The sequence below is a fragment of the Mercenaria mercenaria genome, chromosome 16, assembly GCF_021730395.1.
Source record: "Mercenaria mercenaria strain notata chromosome 16, MADL_Memer_1, whole genome shotgun sequence".
Lineage (NCBI taxonomy): Eukaryota > Metazoa > Mollusca > Bivalvia > Venerida > Veneridae > Mercenaria > Mercenaria mercenaria.
In genome coordinates, this window is record NC_069376.1 from 37627390 (window position 1) to 37646795 (window position 19406).

At 34.8% G+C, this 19406-nt stretch overlaps 3 protein-coding genes across 3 annotated transcripts; all 3 read left to right on the forward strand.

Annotated features, from left to right (window-relative positions):
• The first annotated feature begins 314 nt into the window (after positions 1–314).
• On the forward strand, positions 315–3581 carry LOC123540781 (C-type lectin domain family 17, member A-like). The gene is made up of 5 exons (XM_045326057.1): positions 315–406; positions 853–950; positions 1278–1380; positions 2360–2585; positions 3482–3581. The coding sequence occupies exons 1-5, from the start codon at positions 361–363 to the stop codon at positions 3507–3509; spliced, it is 501 nt and encodes a 166-aa protein (XP_045181992.1). The 5' UTR covers positions 315–360; the 3' UTR covers positions 3510–3581.
• A 4442-nt stretch (positions 3582–8023) lies between these two features.
• Positions 8024–12405, forward strand: LOC123539979 (C-type lectin domain family 17, member A-like). Its single transcript, XM_053526752.1, has 5 exons — positions 8024–8648; positions 9314–9411; positions 9894–9996; positions 10204–10429; positions 12301–12405. Exons 1-5 carry the CDS (start codon positions 8603–8605, stop codon positions 12326–12328), a joined length of 501 nt encoding a protein of 166 aa, XP_053382727.1. The 5' UTR covers positions 8024–8602; the 3' UTR covers positions 12329–12405.
• A 2249-nt stretch (positions 12406–14654) lies between these two features.
• Positions 14655–19298, forward strand: LOC123541426 (perlucin-like protein). The gene is made up of 5 exons (XM_045326889.2): positions 14655–14805; positions 16026–16120; positions 17017–17113; positions 17525–17750; positions 19162–19298. The coding sequence occupies exons 1-5, from the start codon at positions 14742–14744 to the stop codon at positions 19190–19192; spliced, it is 513 nt and encodes a 170-aa protein (XP_045182824.2). The 5' UTR covers positions 14655–14741; the 3' UTR covers positions 19193–19298.
• The last annotated feature ends 108 nt before the right edge of the window (positions 19299–19406 follow it).

The window sequence follows — 19406 nt, forward strand, 5'->3', positions numbered from 1 at the left end:
GGGCGGGTTAAAGTGTGAGAGCTAGTCCCAAACCTTTTTAAACTCCACAGTGGTAGTTTTGCCCATTTCAAGGCAGTGTCCTGCTGTTTTTATTCTTTATGCATCATTGTTATTTCTACATTTTATTATCAATCTTTTATTTGTGTACATGAGTATATATTTCCATAAGGAGTGTCAGATATTTGACTGTGTTATTTGGATGTGGCTTTTCCAAAGAGACCCTAGTCATGGTATTGAATTTCAACCATCTCAACATTAAGACTTTGTTTAACGCGGTGTAGTTTGCAAAGTGTGATACTTGTTCAAGTTTTCTTCTATATCTGAGCATTCTTGATAGTGGACACAATGTAGTTCACTAAAATGAAGATACCAGTTGTCTCATTATTTCTGTTGTCTAACGTTGCAGGTAAAGTTTAACCATAGTTTTTCACATTAATTATGACATACTTTTATTTGTCGTTTACTTGCAAATATATATGTATCATATACAAAGAAATGCGTTTGAAACCTAATGTTTGTCACTTTCATAAAAATAAAAATATTACAACAGACTATCTAAAAACTGAAGTACGTATTTATCTCTGCAAAACATAAATGTTATTTAACTTCACTGTGCAGGGGGCAAACGATGAATGCTGAATGTACATGAAAGAGATGCTGAGAACTGATTGACGAAAACGTGTTCAGAAAATGTATTCTATAAAACATAGTATGAATGAAACTCGACACATGTCCTTCTCGTACTTCAAACGAAGACCAAGGAACAGGAGAATATATCAAAAACGAGTAAATACAGTACTGTTTATATTGATATCGAACATTAATCAAATAATATATCTGCTTTTTTTTTAGTTTTAGTTAATTGTCAGTGTCCAAGTGGATGGACTCAGAATGAAGATAGCTGTTATTTCCTCCACACACATGATAAATACGACTGGGCTGAATCTCAGGTAACAAATAAACATTTGTTTTTATTCCAGTGAGAATAACCCTTGCATACTGGAAAAAAAACAGAACTCAAATGTTTGGAACATGTGCGGACCGTTGTTCTAAACAGATAGAAAAGATCTGGCTTTTTATAAAAGTCATGTTCAACAGGACTTGAAACCAACATTAAGTTTTATCCAATTTATTAGAAACTTGTGTTATTCATCAAAACAGAAGTACAAACCAAAACTCCCGCAAAACATGAGCAGCAGTTACTGCAGGTCTGCAATGTTGTTGACACTGGCGATGAAAGATTCTTATGTAATTTTTGTTTCTTGTTAATATTACAGGTGTTTTGCAAGGGACATCGTGCACATTTAGTTTATATTGAGACAAAGGCTGAAAATGATTACTTAAAGGGAATGTTTGCTCAGAGACTAAGAAACAGCACGGGTAAGCTGCTTTTTTTGCCATCATCGAGCCATTCATTGAAGCAGTTTTAGTTACTACTCTTGAATTATATCTGGTCGCTTAACTACACCTTGTTGTTGTCTAACTGCATTTGTTTGATTTTACTTGTGCATATGGGGTAAATATACTAAATTCAAGGGTGTTTCAAATCGGGTCTTTTTGGAATACAATACAATACAATACAATACAATATAGTTTATTCGTACTGAAAGGCCTCCGGCCCAAAATACATTTAACATGGCAACATTTATCGTACAGAGTAATATTGCGAAATGTTTATTTCCGTTAATAAACCTTGTTATAAAATAATTATATCATTAAACAACGTGTTTAAATTGTAATATACAGATAATCAAGTCTTACTATGTGCTAGTCTTTACTCTCATCTTCAAGAATAGTAATCGTATACATATTCAAAGAAAATGCCGTTAAAGTTATGTCATATACTACTGGCATAATTCACAAGTATGTTGAAACAGTTCACTAAATAGAAAAACACATAAAGCATATTTACAAGTGCATTGTCGACAGCAACAGATTGAAATTCAACTTTTATCGTTTTGTCATTAACTACTGCCTTTCGTGTATGAAATGCTTTTATCAAAAAAATTGAAAGCAGAAAAATAGTCTTTATCAGCGTCACCCATTATATTTACTAACAACTGATTATTAATGATTGAAGATAGCCATTGCTGTTTAAAATATCTTTCCCGTAGTATGTTGTATAATAACCCTCATTGAGACGAAAACTTTAAAGAAGCACATCAGCAAATATTTTTAAGTAGTTGTCCGAAATGCCAATCAAGTTAAATATTAACAGTATTAAATATGCTGAAAATAAAACGTACATCCTATTTGGAGAACAAGTTCATTTGTAACAGCAGAAAATCAATGTCTAGAAATTTGTAGCTTATCTTTTACGTAATTTCGTTTAAACGTTTGATCTATTTTCTTATCTTAGACCATAATGACCATGTATGGCTGGGAGCTACTGATGAGATAGAGGAACGCAAGTTTGTATGGTATGGTGTAGAACAGCCTGTGACCTTCACTGACTGGGGACCACACGAGCCCAACAGCAATCCAACCTGGGGACGAGAAGATTGTCTAGTGGCAAGGGCAAACTATGGCTGGAAATGGGCAGATTTAAACTGCCATAATGTTAATTATTTCATTTGCGAGAAACCGTGAGTAATTAATGCTATTGAGTCATACTCTTTCGTTGAATACCAAAGTAGGTGAATTTTTTTTATTTATATGATGTTTTTTGATGGGTTTTAACGTCACACCTACACAGTTATAGGTCATATGGCGACCTCTAAGCTTTGATGGTGGAGGAAGACCCCAGGTGTCCGGTTGTGCGTTATTTCATCACGAGCGGGCACCCGGGTAGAACCACCGACCTTCCGCAAGCTATCTGGATGACTTCCTCACCTATTCATATGTAAGTGTGCATATAATTATACATTCAAGCGCGAAAGTTTGTTTATAAAAATCATCAGTATGTCCTCATTAATTTGGTGCTTACGACACTGGCTTCCAAGAGGAATGTTGTAGGTTCATAAACAACTTGAGGCTGCACTTCTCATTTAGAAATACTTATAGTCTTTCCGATGTGACTTTACACTGAGGGTCTATGTATGTGCTTTACAACTTGTACATAAACTTTCGCCTGCTGGTGGCAAATGGTCTTGCCTTTGTGACCAGTGTAGATGTGTAGATAAAGATCAGCCTGAACATCTTTGCAGGCTGATCATGGTCTACACTGTTCGCTTTTTAGTCAGTAAATTTTCAGTGAACTCATCTTTGAAAAAGAAGTGGTATTGCCGAAGTTGAATACTGGACCAATCCATTTTAGAAATTTAGCAGGGTAAAGATTAAAGCACCATGGGAAATTTCTGTAATAAAAGCATCTGTATCTGTGACTAACATTCTGAAGATGGAATCATCAACATGGCCAAATGTTGAACACTGTAAATACACAAACAAAATTTTGGATCACCACCACAGCAACGTATTTTTCAGACAGTAAGATATCAATATAACACGTTTCTTTGTCGTTAATTCTAGCCTAACTTTTCAGAGTCCCTGATGGATCTGCTGTTGGATAAAAACATGTTGGAAAGTACTCTGACTTTTCCTTTGGCGTTGTAATTAACTAGAATAAACAAGAACCTATCGAATATTATGGACGTTATATTTCTTTCAACCTTCCCTTGATATATACAAGTGCGCAACCTTGTAAAAACAAGTTCTATGTTAATAAATGCATGGCCAAGTGATATGAAGGTTTGAAAAGCAGACAGTTTATTCATAATCAGTTCAGTTCAATTTTTATTGACAAATCGGCAAATAGAATTGCCTTAGGCTATCTAACAAATTTATATCAAAATGAATACGGCCAAGACATACATAACATATATAACACAATCATAAATGTGATAACTCGAAATACGTCAAATGCATGTTAAGAAACAGTCAAATCTCTTAGGGTATCAGAACGCTGAACAAAAGCTTTCTTTCATAATAATGCGTCCGCCCACAAAAAGCACATTGTAGTCTTTCTCATCACAGGAAAAGTTTATTCAGGTTGAGCACTCACCTTTTTCTCTTAACCTAATTCCCTGTTTTATTTTCTATTTTCTTTGCTAAAGTAATGCTAGCAGGTACATACTAGAAGTGTTCTTGGTTCTACAGGTTTTCATTGTCTCAGTATTATACCTAGGGGAGTCTACTTAACAGCACTAAGGTCATGGACAGCAAGACTCAGATGGTGTTTTTCTGTGCAAGGAAAACACCTTAAAATGTTGACGTGAACATTGTCCTGATCCGATTGATAATTTAGGCATTCGAAGACCAGTGACAGAATTTACTGAATCTCTTTGTACATTAACCCAATCTTAAAAAGGACGATATTTTATAAGGTATAAGAAATGACCCTCTAAACATTTAGAATATGAAAACTCTAAACTGTTTAAAGCAAAACAGAAGATCATAATCGTGTAAACTAAAAGTATGACTTAAAAATTCAAAACCAAGTTTTCGAACCTAAAAAGTATAAAAAATCACATAAATATCTAAAAATAACAAACGAACGAATTTTGTTAAAAGCCAGACAGAAATGTGGGCCTGTGGTCCAGTGGTAACACGCTTGACTGTCAATCCAGAAGTCCGGGATTCGAATCCAGGTCAAGGCACTGGAAATTTCTGAGATGCTCTTGAGTGTCTCCTACCTAACTAAGAGGCCTGTACTGGTTCTTCCCAGGAAAGACGGCATCGCGTGTATCACACCGGGTACGTTGAAGAACCAGACTTTTTTTTCGCAGTTAAGAGCTAGGCTAAGTTAGTCGGACAGGCCTGTCTCTAAAATGATTTCTCTCTATCTGTTCGGGGGGCTTTATCTCACTCTGTCCCTCTGGTCAGATCGCTCTGTGTCTGTACTAGTAGAGGATGAATTTCGCGCCCTGTGTGGCTTCGTTTGCTATATGTATTTGTTAAAATGAAACGTTCAGGTATATATTTGATACTTTTTGAAAATTGATAGAGGTTGTTAAACAAATAAAATGATACCACTGTTTGTTTAAATTTCAATATGTTATTTAAAACATTTTTTCCAAGCATTTAAGAAATTTCATCAATGTAATATTCGTTTTATCACGAAAATATCGAGGGAGCGTGAGAAGTTTCGATTAGTATGCTTCAGTATTTCAAATAACTGTGTAGTCAACTGAAATCTGGTTGATTTCAGCTTCATGTCCTTTTTAGGTCTTAGAATCCATACAGTGTTTCTGAATCTTTAAATGCTTCTCATGTACAGACACTTTAATAAAGCCTGTCTACATTTAGCTCAGTTGCGTTTTATGCCTTTTTATGGTGTTTTTATAGAACCGATTGTCTTTATCCACGCAAGTTGTGCATGTGCATAGGACTGTCATCAAGGTTGACCAGTAATTGCAAATAGACCTCAACATGTCAAAAAGGTTTTGTATTCCATTTTCTTTTTTACACTCAAAGGGTACTGTTGTACAATCAGGTAAGTCAGTCACTGGAAAGTTTTATAGGACAAAGTACTGAAAGTTGTTAAAGGAAAATACAAAAGATTTCGTCTAAGGACTGGTCTTCGCGGTCTCCAGTGCTATCATTCAAAACTTTCTGAGAGATGAAAAAGTGGTACAAATCAAACCCGCTAATTCTTCAGATCTAAGTCCTTATGACTTTTTATGCCCCCGAAGGGAGGCATATTAGTTTTTAACTGTCCGTCCGTTAGTTCGTTCGTTCGTTAACTTTTTGCATGAAGGCACTTTACTCGCGAACCACTGAACCCATGACCTTCAAACTTCACATGCTGATAGTACTTATTGAGTACACCACTCCTACTGACTTTGGGATCACCAGGTCAAAGGTCAAGGTCACAGGGGCCAACGTTAACTTTTTGCATGAAGGCACTTTACTCGCGAACCACTTCACTCAGAACCTTCAAACTTCACATGCTGATAATACTTATTAAGTTCACCACCCCTATTGATTTTGGGGTCACCAGATCAAAGGTCAAGGTCACATGGGCCAACGTTAACTTTTTGCATGAAGGCACTTTACTCGCGAACCACTGCACCCAGGACCTTCAATCTTCACATGCTGATAGTACTTATTGAGTGCACCACTCCTACTGACTTTGGGGTCACCAGATCAAAGGTCAAGGTCACATGGGCCAACGTTAACTTTCTGCATGAAGTCACTTTACTCGCAAACCACTGCATCCAGGACCTTCAAACTTCATATGCTGATAGTACTTATTGAGTACACCACCCCAACTGACTTTGGGGTCACCAGGTCAAAGGTCAAGGTCACAGGGGCCAACGTTAACTTTTTGCATGAAGGCACTTTACTCGCGAACCACTTCACTCAGGACCTTCAAACTTCACACGCTGATAATACTTATTGAGTTCACCACCCCTATTGATTTTGGGATCACCAGATCAAAGGTCAAGGTCACAGGGGCCAACGTTAACTTTTTGCATGAAGGCACTTTACTCGCGAACCACTGCACCCAGGACCTTCAATCTTCACATGCTGATAGTACTTATTGAGTGCACCACTCCTACTGACTTTGGGGTCACCAGATCAAAGGTCAAGGTCACATGGGCCAACGTTAACTTTCTGTATGAAGGCACTTTACTCGCGAACCACTGCACCCAGGACCTTCAAACTTCATATGCTGATAGTACTTATTGAGTACACCTCCCCAACTGACTTTGGGGTCACCAGGTCAAAGGTCAAGGTCACAGGGGCCAACGTTAACTTTTTGCATGAAGGCACTTTACTCGCGAACCACTGAACCCATGACCTTCAAACTTCACATGCTGATAGTACTTATTGAGCACACGACCCCAACTGACTTTGGGGTCACCAGGTCAAAGGTCAAGGTCACAGGGGCCAACGTTAACTTTTTGCATGAAGGCACTGTACTCGCGAACCACTGCACTCAGGACCTTCAAACTTCACATGCTGATAGTACTTATTGAGTACACTACCCCTACTGACTTTGGGGTCACCAGGTCAAAGGTCAAAGTCAAAGGGCCAACGTTAACTTTTTGCATGAAGGCACTTTACTCACCAGGTCAAAGATCAAGGTGCTGGGGAGCATTTGTCACCATTAGTGACAGCTCTTGTTCCTCTTTCCAAGGCTGAAAAAGATGCTGACATGGCGCAAATACTCTGCAATGTTCACCTCTTTAATTTCTCGACTACAGAACTGCGTTTGAGCAAAGGGCGAATGTTTTGAAGGAAGGGATAAATTAAATTTGAAATCTGTACACAAAGTGTATATCATATACCAGCACGATTGTCATTGTTTTTAAAATGCCTCTCGTAAACTAATTATATTGAATTCCGTTCAATAAAGGCTTTGATTCTATCACGATGACAAGGTTCCCTGCATCCTTGATGAGATCTGTGGTTTTCATCTTGCTTCATTTGCAGTTCGTGTTATTAGTTGAACAACTTATTGGTTAATTGTAAAACTGTATGGTCGCTCAAGATACTGCCAAATATAAATATGTCTAATAGCGCATATATTTCATATCTGTGGTCAGAAAATGTAGAACATCATAAAGTACTGATAACAGATTAAATTCAATATGAGCTGTCAGTAATATATACAAGGACGAAGTTCAGAAAATATGTACATAGATTTCACTGACGAGCACTGTTATCTAATATTGCACAGATTCTAAAAACTGAGAAATTCGTAAAACGCCTGTCACAGTAAACATATTTTTGTACCATTTTAATTGTTTGAAACTGACTATTTGGCTGTTTAAAATTGTCTATTTTACTTTAAACGAAATAGATGATTTCTTTTCATTTTTAAGAAGTAAATTTCATATACAGTAGTAATTAAACTTATTAACGTAAAGTGCTATTTTTACAATTTATTTATTAAATATAATCTTGAAAACATATATAATATGCTCAATACGGATACCCAATGATATCTTATTTTGCAGAGAACATCACCTTTCTTTTCTTGATACTTTTCTTCTTTTTTTTCTACAAAACTTGTAACTATTGTATGTTTTACAATATTTTTAGGTGATGCAAATAAGGGAAATTGATAAACTTGAATCTTTTTTGAAATATCGCAGTATTTTGTAATACTGACAGATTTCATTTTCAGTTTATAACTGTTAGAATTATTAAATATGTACATTTTTTGTTACAGTTTCATTACTTGAGCTACATATTTGATATTCTCTTCAAAATAGATCATGGGTAGTAGGCATTTACATCATATAGGGCAAGTGTATAATTTCTAAGCACAATCTCCTTTATAGATAGACATTTTTGCTTATTCAAAACAATTTTGAAATAAGGGGGGATAAACACATTTATATGAACGTTTTAACGAACAAATCATTTTGAAGTATAAGGACAGAAAATGTGTCGGTTCGATTTTAGTGTGATATCTTTAAACAACATTTCTTATATGCTGCAAGGAGTAAAAAGGTATATGTTTGAATACTTTTTATTTTTGTTTTAACAAAGGCAACTTCATGTTGATTTTTTTTTAAACTAAGAGTTCTTTATCAAGGAAAGTTGTTACATAACAATTTGAATTTACCTTGATTCTGACCCTTTGAAATAAGGCAACAAGAATGACCCATTTAAGTTAGTTATCTCTAATACTGATGGACGGAAGAACATCATGAAAACTGTGTTGGTCTTATTGCTTTGTATTTATATTTTTACAGGTAAAGGCATATTTTGATGTGAAATTGGGAAAAAGATATTTGGGAAAATGTGTTACGCTTTCTTCTTTTAAACAGTTTGTGCGTAGGTTCATTGAATAATATTTTAAAGGTTTAGTCAAACTTTTATTCAGGTAAACGTTATGATAAACGTAGTATCTAAGTGTGCACAAAATGTCCATCTGAATAGTCCTGCCGCTGAATCATTTTTCTGAATCCATGAAGTGTTACATTGAGTACAGGTAGGTGTTGTTGCTTACAGTTATTCAAAAGGATGGCTCTTAGCACTTTAAATTCAACGAATCTTTTATTAAATCAATAATAATTCAGTTGTTAATTTTGTTTTTGTTGGACTTTAAGCCATGCTTGAAAGGTAGAGGAATACTCAAACGATTACTTTTCCCTTTCGATTTTATTTAAAGACCTTTTTTATTCCAGTATCAATAAATTTCATAATACCTTGCCTTTCAATCAAGGAAGCGCTTGTGAATGCATGAAACGGATATTTTCATTTCGATCTGGATTTACATTTGTATTTGTATCTTTTACTGTTTTATTAAACTTTTTTTTGTAGAAAAATTAATATAGAACAATTATCAATATGAGTTTTAAAGGTCGAAGTTGAACTCACTTTCTGAACTTACTGATACATCACATATCATTTTTAGGACCGGTAAAATGTCAGTGTCCGAGCGGATGGACGATGAATGACGAGAGCTGCTACTTTTTGCACACTCACGATAGATACGATTGGGCAGAGTCACAGGTGACAATTTATCGTAAAGTATTACTTACACAAGCAGTTTGCATTTAAGATCTTGAGTCTTCAGTAATCATTGTCAGTGTAAGGGATTCGAAGGGCGTGAATAATTAACTTGTGATAGCGGGTTTCAAGTTCCAATGTATTCTATTGTTTTTCATAGCTGTTCGTTTCCTACATGTCTTACTTTGTATTTTTGTGTGTATATTATTTAGGTACATACCCATTTAAAACCTAAGCTGTTTAGGGTTATTATTTAGTGGGACACTGCTTGCTTCCTTGGAATGTGGTTTTCCTTTCTCGATATTTATCCTTGTAACCATGCATGTTGAAGACGCAAAAGATTAGAACAAATGCCAACCAAATTTTGAAATGGTTTTGCAATGTCTGTTATAATGAGTATAAATGCCCACGTAATCGTAAATGATAAGATGTTTACATAAATCGTTTGTATAAGTATTTATCATGTCTTTTGAATACTGTTTCAGACATTTTGCGACGGTCACCACTCTCATCTTGTGTATATAGAAAGCAAAGCTGAAAATGACTTTCTAAAGGGCATGATAAGCCAGAGGCTGAGTAACAGCACAGGTAAGCTAGTGTAACATCTTCCAGGTTGCAAAATTCAAAATTTATTTTAAAAACATGCAGATGCGAGAACTATTATCACTTTTGCTTTTAGACCCATAAACATATCCTTTGAGATAATAGCTATACATGTATTTGAAAATATTCACATAAATTATATTCCTTCTTAAAAGATTTATTTACTATACATGACATAATTTGCTCCAATAGACCGTAAAGACCATGTCTGGCTTGGAGCTACAGATGAAATAGAGGAAAGAAAGTTTGTATGGTATTACATTGAACAACCGGTGACCTTCACCGACTGGGGACCAAATGAGCCCAACAGTAACCCGATATATGGGGATGAGGATTGTCTGGTATCCTGGGCACACTATAACTGGAAGTGGGCAGACCTTAACTGTCATGCAGTAAATTATTTCATTTGTGAACGACCGTAAGTTAAATCATAATTATAACCATGTAGTGACAAGATGCTTAACCTTTACCCTGCAAAATTTCTAAAATGGACAAGTCCATCATTCAATTTGGGCTTACTATTTGAAGGGCTGTTCACTAGAAATTTACCGACTGAATAGTGAACAGTGAAGACCATGATCTAGGCATAGGAAATAGAGATCAATATAATTGCACCTTTACTAATCCTTCCAGGTGTTCTGTATTACAAAACTGCTTCTATTGCGACATTTTGATACAAGCAAAACTGTATTATCTGTACTATTAGTTACTTACTGGTACTTCATTTTATTATTGGCTTGTTAAAAGTTAATTTTTTACCATATGTAAGTTGACAGAATCATAGGAACCATGTTTTGAGGTGTAAATCAAACACAAATGAATAAATCCTAAATGTTTTTGTTGTGCAAAAAAATATGATATTTTGTCTAAAACAGTTTTCATTTTCCACTCAATTGTGTAATTGCAAGGGAAGTAAACTAACAGATATCTCTGCTTATAAGTACTAGCCCAAGGCAAGAGTTGTCATTCTGTGTGGATCACAACTTTAAATCAAAAATTAAAACTTCTGTTATTGATATTAACAAAACAATCATAAACTTCACAATTGTGAAATCATTTTTTTGTTATTTCAAGGACTTGGAAACCAGTTTCTAGACTTTATTTAATGTATTACTATCATTGAAAATATTAGGGTCTATCTCTACATGATCAGACTGTACGGATGTGCAGGCTGATCTTGGTCTGTACTGGTCGCAAAGGATGAATCACTTGCCGACAACAGGCTAAAGGTTAATAAACTATGATTCGTCACGCTAATGATAAAAACAAACGACAGAAGAAAATACAACAAAACCAAGAAAACAAAAATGCCGGGTCATCTGTCCATTCGTCATTTCGAAAAATATTCTGCAATGTTTTCACCATGCATTCGGTATGCGCTGATAAATTTAGCTTAGTAAAGAGTTTGTAGTTAGTCAGGTTTTCGCTTTCCGAACTGTTTCACCATGTAGACAGATATGTAGCAGTATTTTGTCCGCGTGTGCTTAATGAGGAACTTTACACATTTTACTTTGGACTATAATGGACAATATTAGTTATTGTGGTTGCATTTAAGCGACATGCATAGACAGCACTAGTAGATACAGTGAGCTGATGTATTATGTGCAGGTGTGTGAAGATGATCTATAGACCGAAGCTTAGTTTGTTTCTAGATGCACGTTTTTTTTTTTTAGCAGAGAAGCGGTCTTTGCCCGTAGTATTTCTTTGTTGTTCAAACTTGTTCAATTGTGCATGCACATGTAACATTGTGTGCAGGTGTTTGATAATCTTCAGACAAGATAGACTCCCAATCAAAATTAGAATTTAAAACCAATTTCTTTGTTTCGCAAATTGAAGATTTTATGGATATATCTCTTAAGATATTACGTAACGTCGCTTACAATTCTATTTACGTAGATACGTGTATGTTTTTAAATTCATACACATTTCTTAGATTTGCTAGCTAGTGTATTGTGTAGGACTTCATAGCTGTGTTTTGGTCCTGAAACTTTGTTCTTACCCATTTCGGCTACGTTGGTACTATTATATATTTTAAATCAAAAGCCGTTAAGCTTTAATTAATTAAGCTTGAATATTTTACAGTGCGTAAGTAAACCAACATAGTTTTTCCTCAATCATTTAATTCAAATATTCTTTTTAACCTTTAGATCGAATGTCTGTAGATGTGCACTAATTTAAGGTTGTTTTCAATACAGTTGAAATATACATTTATAACAGTTGTCTTTCTGACCATAATAACGTTTGGGTGTGTGTTTTATGACATGTCATTATATATTTTGTGTATTTCAGTGTTGAAAGTGGTTCAGTTGTCGGATAATTTGTCGGAACAGTGCATCTCTTTGTTCTTTAACAGTGCAAAGTTTGTGTATGACATGAAATAAATTATACAATGTTTCCAATTAGTTTTATTAAATCAATGGGCAATTCAAGTTTAAAGTATCCCCGAGAACAATTTTTACACTGACGTCTTAAAAATTGGCCCAAATCATAGTGTCCTAAATTCAACTTGCGGGTAGAGAAAAAACAAAATTTTGTTATTTGACGAAAGCTTTCCAAATAGATAATGTTTTTGAATACTATATTAAACGCAGATGGACAAAAGGTTTTTACAAACATATCTGCATCAGTGGGGCATAGGAAAGGCCTGTTGTATGGGAGTTACAGTATCTGTGATGTAAATATATTTTAAAAAATCTGTAAGGAGATCTTTTGGACACGGAGAACGTAAAGAAACAAAGCAATTGCAGAATTGTTTTGACTGAGTCTATTCATGAGACGTAATGGCAATGCCACAAGCCTCACACCCCGGCTTATATTGAATTCTGTTATAGAGTTGTATTGACGAGGATAGAAAAAATAACAATAATTATGTCTTATTAAGTATTGAGAAACAATCGTTCGACGAAAGATACATATTACTTAAAGACGTCTGTGTGAATGTTAATAAAATCTAAAAGAAGATAATTTAGGGTAACCAAGGAACATAATAGCATATTCGGCTTGAACACGAACAGGCTCACTCAAACCGAGCCTGCAATACTTTCATTATTGTCACATTGTATTGCTTGGCGACTGTTGGAGTTTCAAATTTTTCTATTTGATTGAGACTGTTCATGAAAAGTAATGAACTGTGCAAAACACTCCCACGCTCCTTTACCACCTATACCACCTAGGTGAAAACCAATGTGGTCATGTTTCAGGTAATGGCACGCGATTTAAGCATAACGATATGCGATTTCTAATAAAATATTTGCCGGTGAATATTAGAATATGAATAAGTTTAAAAATTCATACAGTGGAAACAATGTTATAAACATTTGACATTGTGTCCTTGGATATTTACTTGTATTTAAAAACGAAAGACAAATTATCCACTTTAACTGGATACTTCATGCAATTCTTGTACCAGTAATGATAGAGACGGCAATTCGCAATTATGATTTCTTTTGTAACTGATTTTCAAAATTTTAATGCAAAAGTCGCCGGAAGATTTTCAAAATTTGTGCGATAAATGCAATGATTCAAAGAACATTATATTCACGTCAATGCAATATTCATCTATTGCCGGTAATAGACATATTTTATGTACAGATTTGACCGTCATATATATACATATTTATATACAAAATGTTTCACAATACATTAAATATCACATCTGAAAATTTGTAAAACATTTTGGATGACATCATGAAAGACAAATAATAAGCTTAAGTAGTGAGAATAAAATAAATATAAGTCACACAAACGATGAGTAACAAAATATACTGTAATCATGGTAAGGATTAAACACACACAAAAACAGAAGAGGCTGTAGTTTACAAGCTAAGAAACAAAAAGACAAGCGTGAGCTAAAAGTAAAACTTACATATCAATACAGAGATAAAAAAAGAACATAAACGCGGATTCTTATAGACATTATTAACTATTACGACAACTTTAAGTGATGTGTGGCGGCTGTAAAAAGTCACCCTGTACTAGGACGTACTTGAAGAGTTGTTATATTTTCTAGTCCTTTGGGATCATGGAGTCCTATCAATGTTGATAGAAAATAGAGCTCAGTTGAAGCTGGTACTAGGAGGCGTAATGCGTGTTGCAGTTTCTTTTACCTCTCATGAACAGACTCAGTCAAATCGTGTCTGCTATTTTTTTTTCGTTTGGTTGCATTCTGTGTTTCCAAAGGATCTTCTTTTAGATTTTATTAGGAATACAAACCTCTAACATGGGTTCACACACATATTGAACATTAAATGCCCTCTCCATTCTATTCAACAGTTAAACAGTGCTTTTTTGTCTTTTACGTAAAGACTGGGTGAAAAAGGGAAACTATTTATTGGCGCATGCATGGAGCCAAAAGTAGTTCTATAATTATGTCGTCATAAATTTACCGTCAGGGAGATATACCAAATGCTGTGTTGTTGTTTGAGGCTGCTGTGAAGAAAGATGAAACTCATGCTGAGGTATAGTTACTCATATTTTAATAATTTTAAAGTCTAGTTACTCATATTTTAATAATTTTAAAGTCCGGCTCCAGTTGACATGTTGCCTTGTTACATGAAAAATAAATATATATTTTTTTTCGTATCATAGTAATAACTCGGTCATGCAAGTAGGTGATTCCGTGTTTATGTATAATTGCAGTGTCATAATTCAGCCATATCATTGCTCTGTGGCGTCAAGAATAAGGACTTCGTCAGATAAGTCCTTATCTATTTCTGTCATACTATTCCAGTATGTTGCACGAAACAGTGAATAAATTAATTGTTATACTATGTGTCGTAATAACCATTGCAAAAGGTAATCCAATTTTGATTTATATAGCGGATGTTTAGGTAAGAATTCAAAGCATGTTAAATAGCATGTTGACTTTCCTTAAAACGCCGTTCGTTACAGAGAAACATTGTTCTGCTTCTGCTCTTCTGCTTGAAAGTGGTCAAATAATAATGTTTTCAAAATTGAAGCAGTGAAATTGTTAATATCGGCGCACTTTTAAAGATTCCAATGGGAAATACCTGCTTAGCATTAAAAATAGTACTTTGGCACATGCGCAGATGTAACAATGTTGACCTAAAGAGACGATTAATGAGGGATATTAAAGATGAAAAGGGTGAGCCAGATATACAAACAAATGATTGTATTCTTTGAAGAAAGATATCATTTGAATAATGAAACATGGGAGAAGTGGCAACACGTTTGTTGAATTTTTACATCCGCGACTTTGTCTGACTTATGCGAAAACCATCAAAAATTCTCTACTTTCAATTTCACGTTCTTCAAACAGGCTTCGATACTGCATGAGACATAAGCGATTACAAAGTAACAAAATGGCATTTAAGGAATAATTATTGTCATTTGTAGTGTCTGAAATCGTAAATAAAAGATTTAAATGCTTGCAAGTCAATGTCATTATAAAAAATGAATCGTGTGACTTTAAAGGTGATAAAAATCTATATCATAGTTAGTATAAAAATATAAGATAATAAAAAATGTCTATGATAATTAACAAGAAGTTCCATTTCCGACAATAGAATTTATCACTCGGTTTTTACGGTGCCCCTTAAGTGACATGTTACACACTTTTTTTCCAATTAGGTAATGTGAGACTTTTTTTTATTTCGTTTAAACGAAATGATTTCGTTTAAACGAAATGATTTCGTTTAAACGAAATAACTTATTTCGTTTAAACGAAACCATTTCGTTTAAACGAAATAGTTATTTCAATCATTTCGTTTAAACGAAATAAGTTATTTCGTTTAAACGAAATAAAAAAAGTCTCACATTACCTAATTGGAAAAAATGTGTGTAACATGTCACTTTAGGGGCACCGTAATTAAGCGATAATGAAACATTTCTTTAGAGTAGTTTCAAGCTCGTCTTCTTTGCTCAGAAATTGAAAGGAACAGTTTGCCTAGAAATGCTTCAATATTAATTGACATGTTTGTCTATTCGTTGAATCAAATAAAAACTGGTGTGTGGCATGGCGTAACCACAGAGTACTTTCTAATTTTCGTCTTCAGGACAAGACTCACAGTGTGCCAAGGGCTGGGTGCATCACGATGAATCCTGTTATATGTTGCACACTAAAGACAAGTACAACTGGATTGAATCTCAAGTTTGTATATTTTTACTGAAAACAAAATCGCCAATTGTCCGTGTTTTGCTCAAACTGTCCCTAGCTAAAATGAAGTTTTGTAGTACCTTAAGTTTCAAATTGAAATAATAACATACAGTATAAAAACATTGTAGCAAGGTTATACATTATAGATAGTTCGGAAGATTTACTGCTGTTCTTTAACTTGTATGAATGTTTTGAACATGTGCTGTAATTTGACGCAATTTTGAAGTCGCCCACCAAAGGGAGATACATTATGATAATCTTGCCGTGAACCGCAAAATATGACTGTTGTGTAGACTTGATAATTCCTAAACTAAATAATCAAAAAATTAAAATTAGACTTTATTCCGTCAATATACACAAGAACATCTCTGGTTTTAAAATACCATTCATCGTTTTATATTCATTTCTTATGATATAACAAACAGCATTGTTTGGTAAACTGAAGGACTATACCACTGCGTAAAGCAACGTTGTCTAAAACATATGACTTTATGTATGACTTTATGGGTGTTACATACTCTTGTCTAAGTCCAATAAAACACATGTCCCAACTTGCAAGTAAAACAAACTAAGCTTATGTTTATGTGCATCAATGAAGTCCATTATTCTATTTAACTGTTAGCCTGCTGGCTGCAAATGATTCTGCATTTGCAACCGGTGCAGACCAAGATGTGCATTTTTCGCTATTCGGTTCGTAAATTCTCAATGAACACCCTACAAATAATAAATGGTACTGCCCAAAATGAATGATGGACTTGACCATTCTAGAAATTTAGCAGGCTAAAAGATTAATAACAAGTATGTGTAACTGCAGTTTTATGATATCTTAATGTCAGTCATGATATAACTTCTGTTGTTTCCAACCTCGATAAAATTTTCTTATTATGCAGATGCTCTGTTCTGGTCATGGTGCACATTTGGCGTATATAGATGATAATGCAGAAAACATATTTGTTAAAGGACTCATTATGCAAAATTTGACGGGGCGTAAGTATATTTTGGAAGTAAAGTTAAGTATAAAGTACATTGTAGTATATACTAGTACTCAGTAAAAATAATAATGGACAGTCGGTAATATAACCGTCCTTTTCACTTACAAAGCTGTGTTGTGGAAAAGGTTACCCCTTCACTTGCAGGCCAGCCTCATATTGGGTGTTTGAGCCTTCAGTAGCCCTTTAACTCTTTCTCCGACACTACCTTTTTTCGCGTATTCACTGTGACTAAAAAGCTGCCTCCCAGTTCTTTAATTTGTATTCCTCATTAATCAATGTCGCACGCCCTGTTCAATATATCTTGAAAATATGAGACAGTATGGAGATAAAACAGACATTTCTAACTCAAATCCAAATTTAACTGTCATACACTTGAATATAGCTACATGTTTATTGTCAAAAACAGAGGGAGGGGCACACGTTTGGATTGGAGCATCTGACGACGCTTACGAGGGTGACTTTCTTTGGTATGGAATTGACCAACCTCTGACCTTCACAGACTGGGGACCCGGAGAACCAAACAGCGTTCGTCTCCACTTAGATGAAGATTGTCTCGTGTACTGGTCAAACTACCACTGGAAATGGGCGGATTATAATTGCCACGCTCAGTGTTATTATGTCTGCGAAAAATCGTGAGTTTATTTATAATATCTTCCCAGACAAAACAGTATCATCTTTTTATAATTGTCGTATCTATTTATAGTTGTCTTATCTATAGTACTAGGACTCGTTGCATCTGCCAGGAGCCTCCGTGGCCGAGTGGCAAATTCCCACTTTGGGCGGTACAGAATTCTTCATGTGGGAATGCCATCCAGCTGGTTTACGAAAGGTCTGTGGTTCTTCCCTGATCCCTGGCCACGCCTGAAGCAATGAGTGGCACCTATCGTCTACCCGACTGAAAAGTAGGAAAAGTAGACGAGTATCCTTAATTGTTTCTGTGTAATTCAAACCCAAGAAGTTAAATGAATTAATCGTTGATCAGCCGAACCTTTAGCAAAGTTATTCGAAACGTTCTTGTTACAAAAGCCAAAACTAAATCATACACTATTCTACATGTCTCCAGGGATGGTTGGAGGATGTTTAGTTTTGACGGTTATTTGTAAAATTTAAATTTTGTGAGCAAAACATGTAAGTTTTATTTAGGGAAATCCCTGTGTAAATTTTTGCAAAAACAACATATATAAGAAAAAATGTTTCCTTATACAAAACTAGACTGCAAACTAAGAACATACAATCGTCTTACTTAACATATTGTGCAGATTAAGTGATTCCATAAAATGGTTGTCAACTATTATAGGTTCCAGCATATAGTGCAAATTATCATGTTTTCAATTCCAATGTACTTGGAAATTGACCCGAGACGTCAATGTTTTCCATATTGATGTGCAAATTTCATATCCGCGGTGTCACATCGTTCGCGGCGTCATGTCAATCATATATATCGTCATGATAAAATGCTCATTTACGGCGGTATTTTTAATTCATATAGGCTACAGAAAAAATTTGCATACAAATAATCTATATAAAATCTGTAAGAGTAGATACAAATATCAGCTTTGCATTGAGAAATACGCCCTGGTTTTACCGCGGGTAAATATTTTCTCTACTGCAGAACTAGTGCATATTTCTCGACACAAATCTTATAACCCTTAAAATACTGGCTCTATAACAATGTGCTTTAATATCTGCTGACCAGGCCCCCGTGTTCACAAAACGTTTTCAGTCTCAGCTGAGTTTGATAATGAAACTTAAATCGTCATTTATGTCAAAAGAGTACGTTTAAAACTTAATTTTATGCTTAACATTATTTTCAAGTGGCTCTTCAGTATTGGTCTGTCTCAGATTGAATTTAACCTTGAAGTTTTAGTAAAACTGATATTAAAATATCAAACTCAAACTCAGCTGAGATCGAAAAATGTTTTGTGAACACGGGGCCAGCGCTGGACTTACTAGCTATCAAACAGCTATATTTTAGTGGGATTTTTTTGGTAGTTTTGTGTAAGTAGTATTAATTAAATCCAGTTTGTTATGTATATATTTCAGAGTTGAAGATAGCAGTGTCATTGTTGGATAGATGACAGAATCTGCCTCTGTTTGCTTATTAGGATGATATCTGTGAAATTGTAATAAAGCAATCATATATCAAACAATACTTTATGTTTTCACTTGTAAGATATCAGTCCATTTTTCGGTCTACAGCTCAGATATTATTTTAATTGTAAGTACTTAAAGACGCACCACAAAATAATTGTATTCTTTTGTCTTTCCATGAAGGTAATTATACATGC

Bases quoted from the DNA above. Each gene is read 5' to 3' on its own strand.
- LOC123540781 (XM_045326057.1), top strand. From the start codon at position 361: ATGAAGATACCAGTTGTCTCATTATTTCTGTTGTCTAACGTTGCAG. The intron at 407-852 runs GTAAAGTTTAAC...CTTTTTTTTTAG, and splicing joins TCTGTTGTCTAACGTTGCAG to TTTTAGTTAATTGTCAGTGT. The intron at 2,586-3,481 runs GTGAGTAATTAA...CTAACTTTTCAG, and splicing joins TATTTCATTTGCGAGAAACC to AGTCCCTGATGGATCTGCTG.
- LOC123539979 (XM_053526752.1), top strand. From the start codon at position 8,603: ATGAAAACTGTGTTGGTCTTATTGCTTTGTATTTATATTTTTACAG. The intron at 8,649-9,313 runs GTAAAGGCATAT...TATCATTTTTAG, and splicing joins TTGTATTTATATTTTTACAG to GACCGGTAAAATGTCAGTGT. The intron at 9,997-10,203 runs GTAAGCTAGTGT...TTGCTCCAATAG, and splicing joins GAGGCTGAGTAACAGCACAG to ACCGTAAAGACCATGTCTGG.
- LOC123541426 (XM_045326889.2), top strand. From the start codon at position 14,742: ATGTTGCACGAAACAGTGAATAAATTAATTGTTATACTATGTGTCGTA. The intron at 17,114-17,524 runs GTAAGTATATTT...TGTCAAAAACAG, and splicing joins TATGCAAAATTTGACGGGGC to AGGGAGGGGCACACGTTTGG. The intron at 17,751-19,161 runs GTGAGTTTATTT...TATATATTTCAG, and splicing joins TATTATGTCTGCGAAAAATC to AGTTGAAGATAGCAGTGTCA.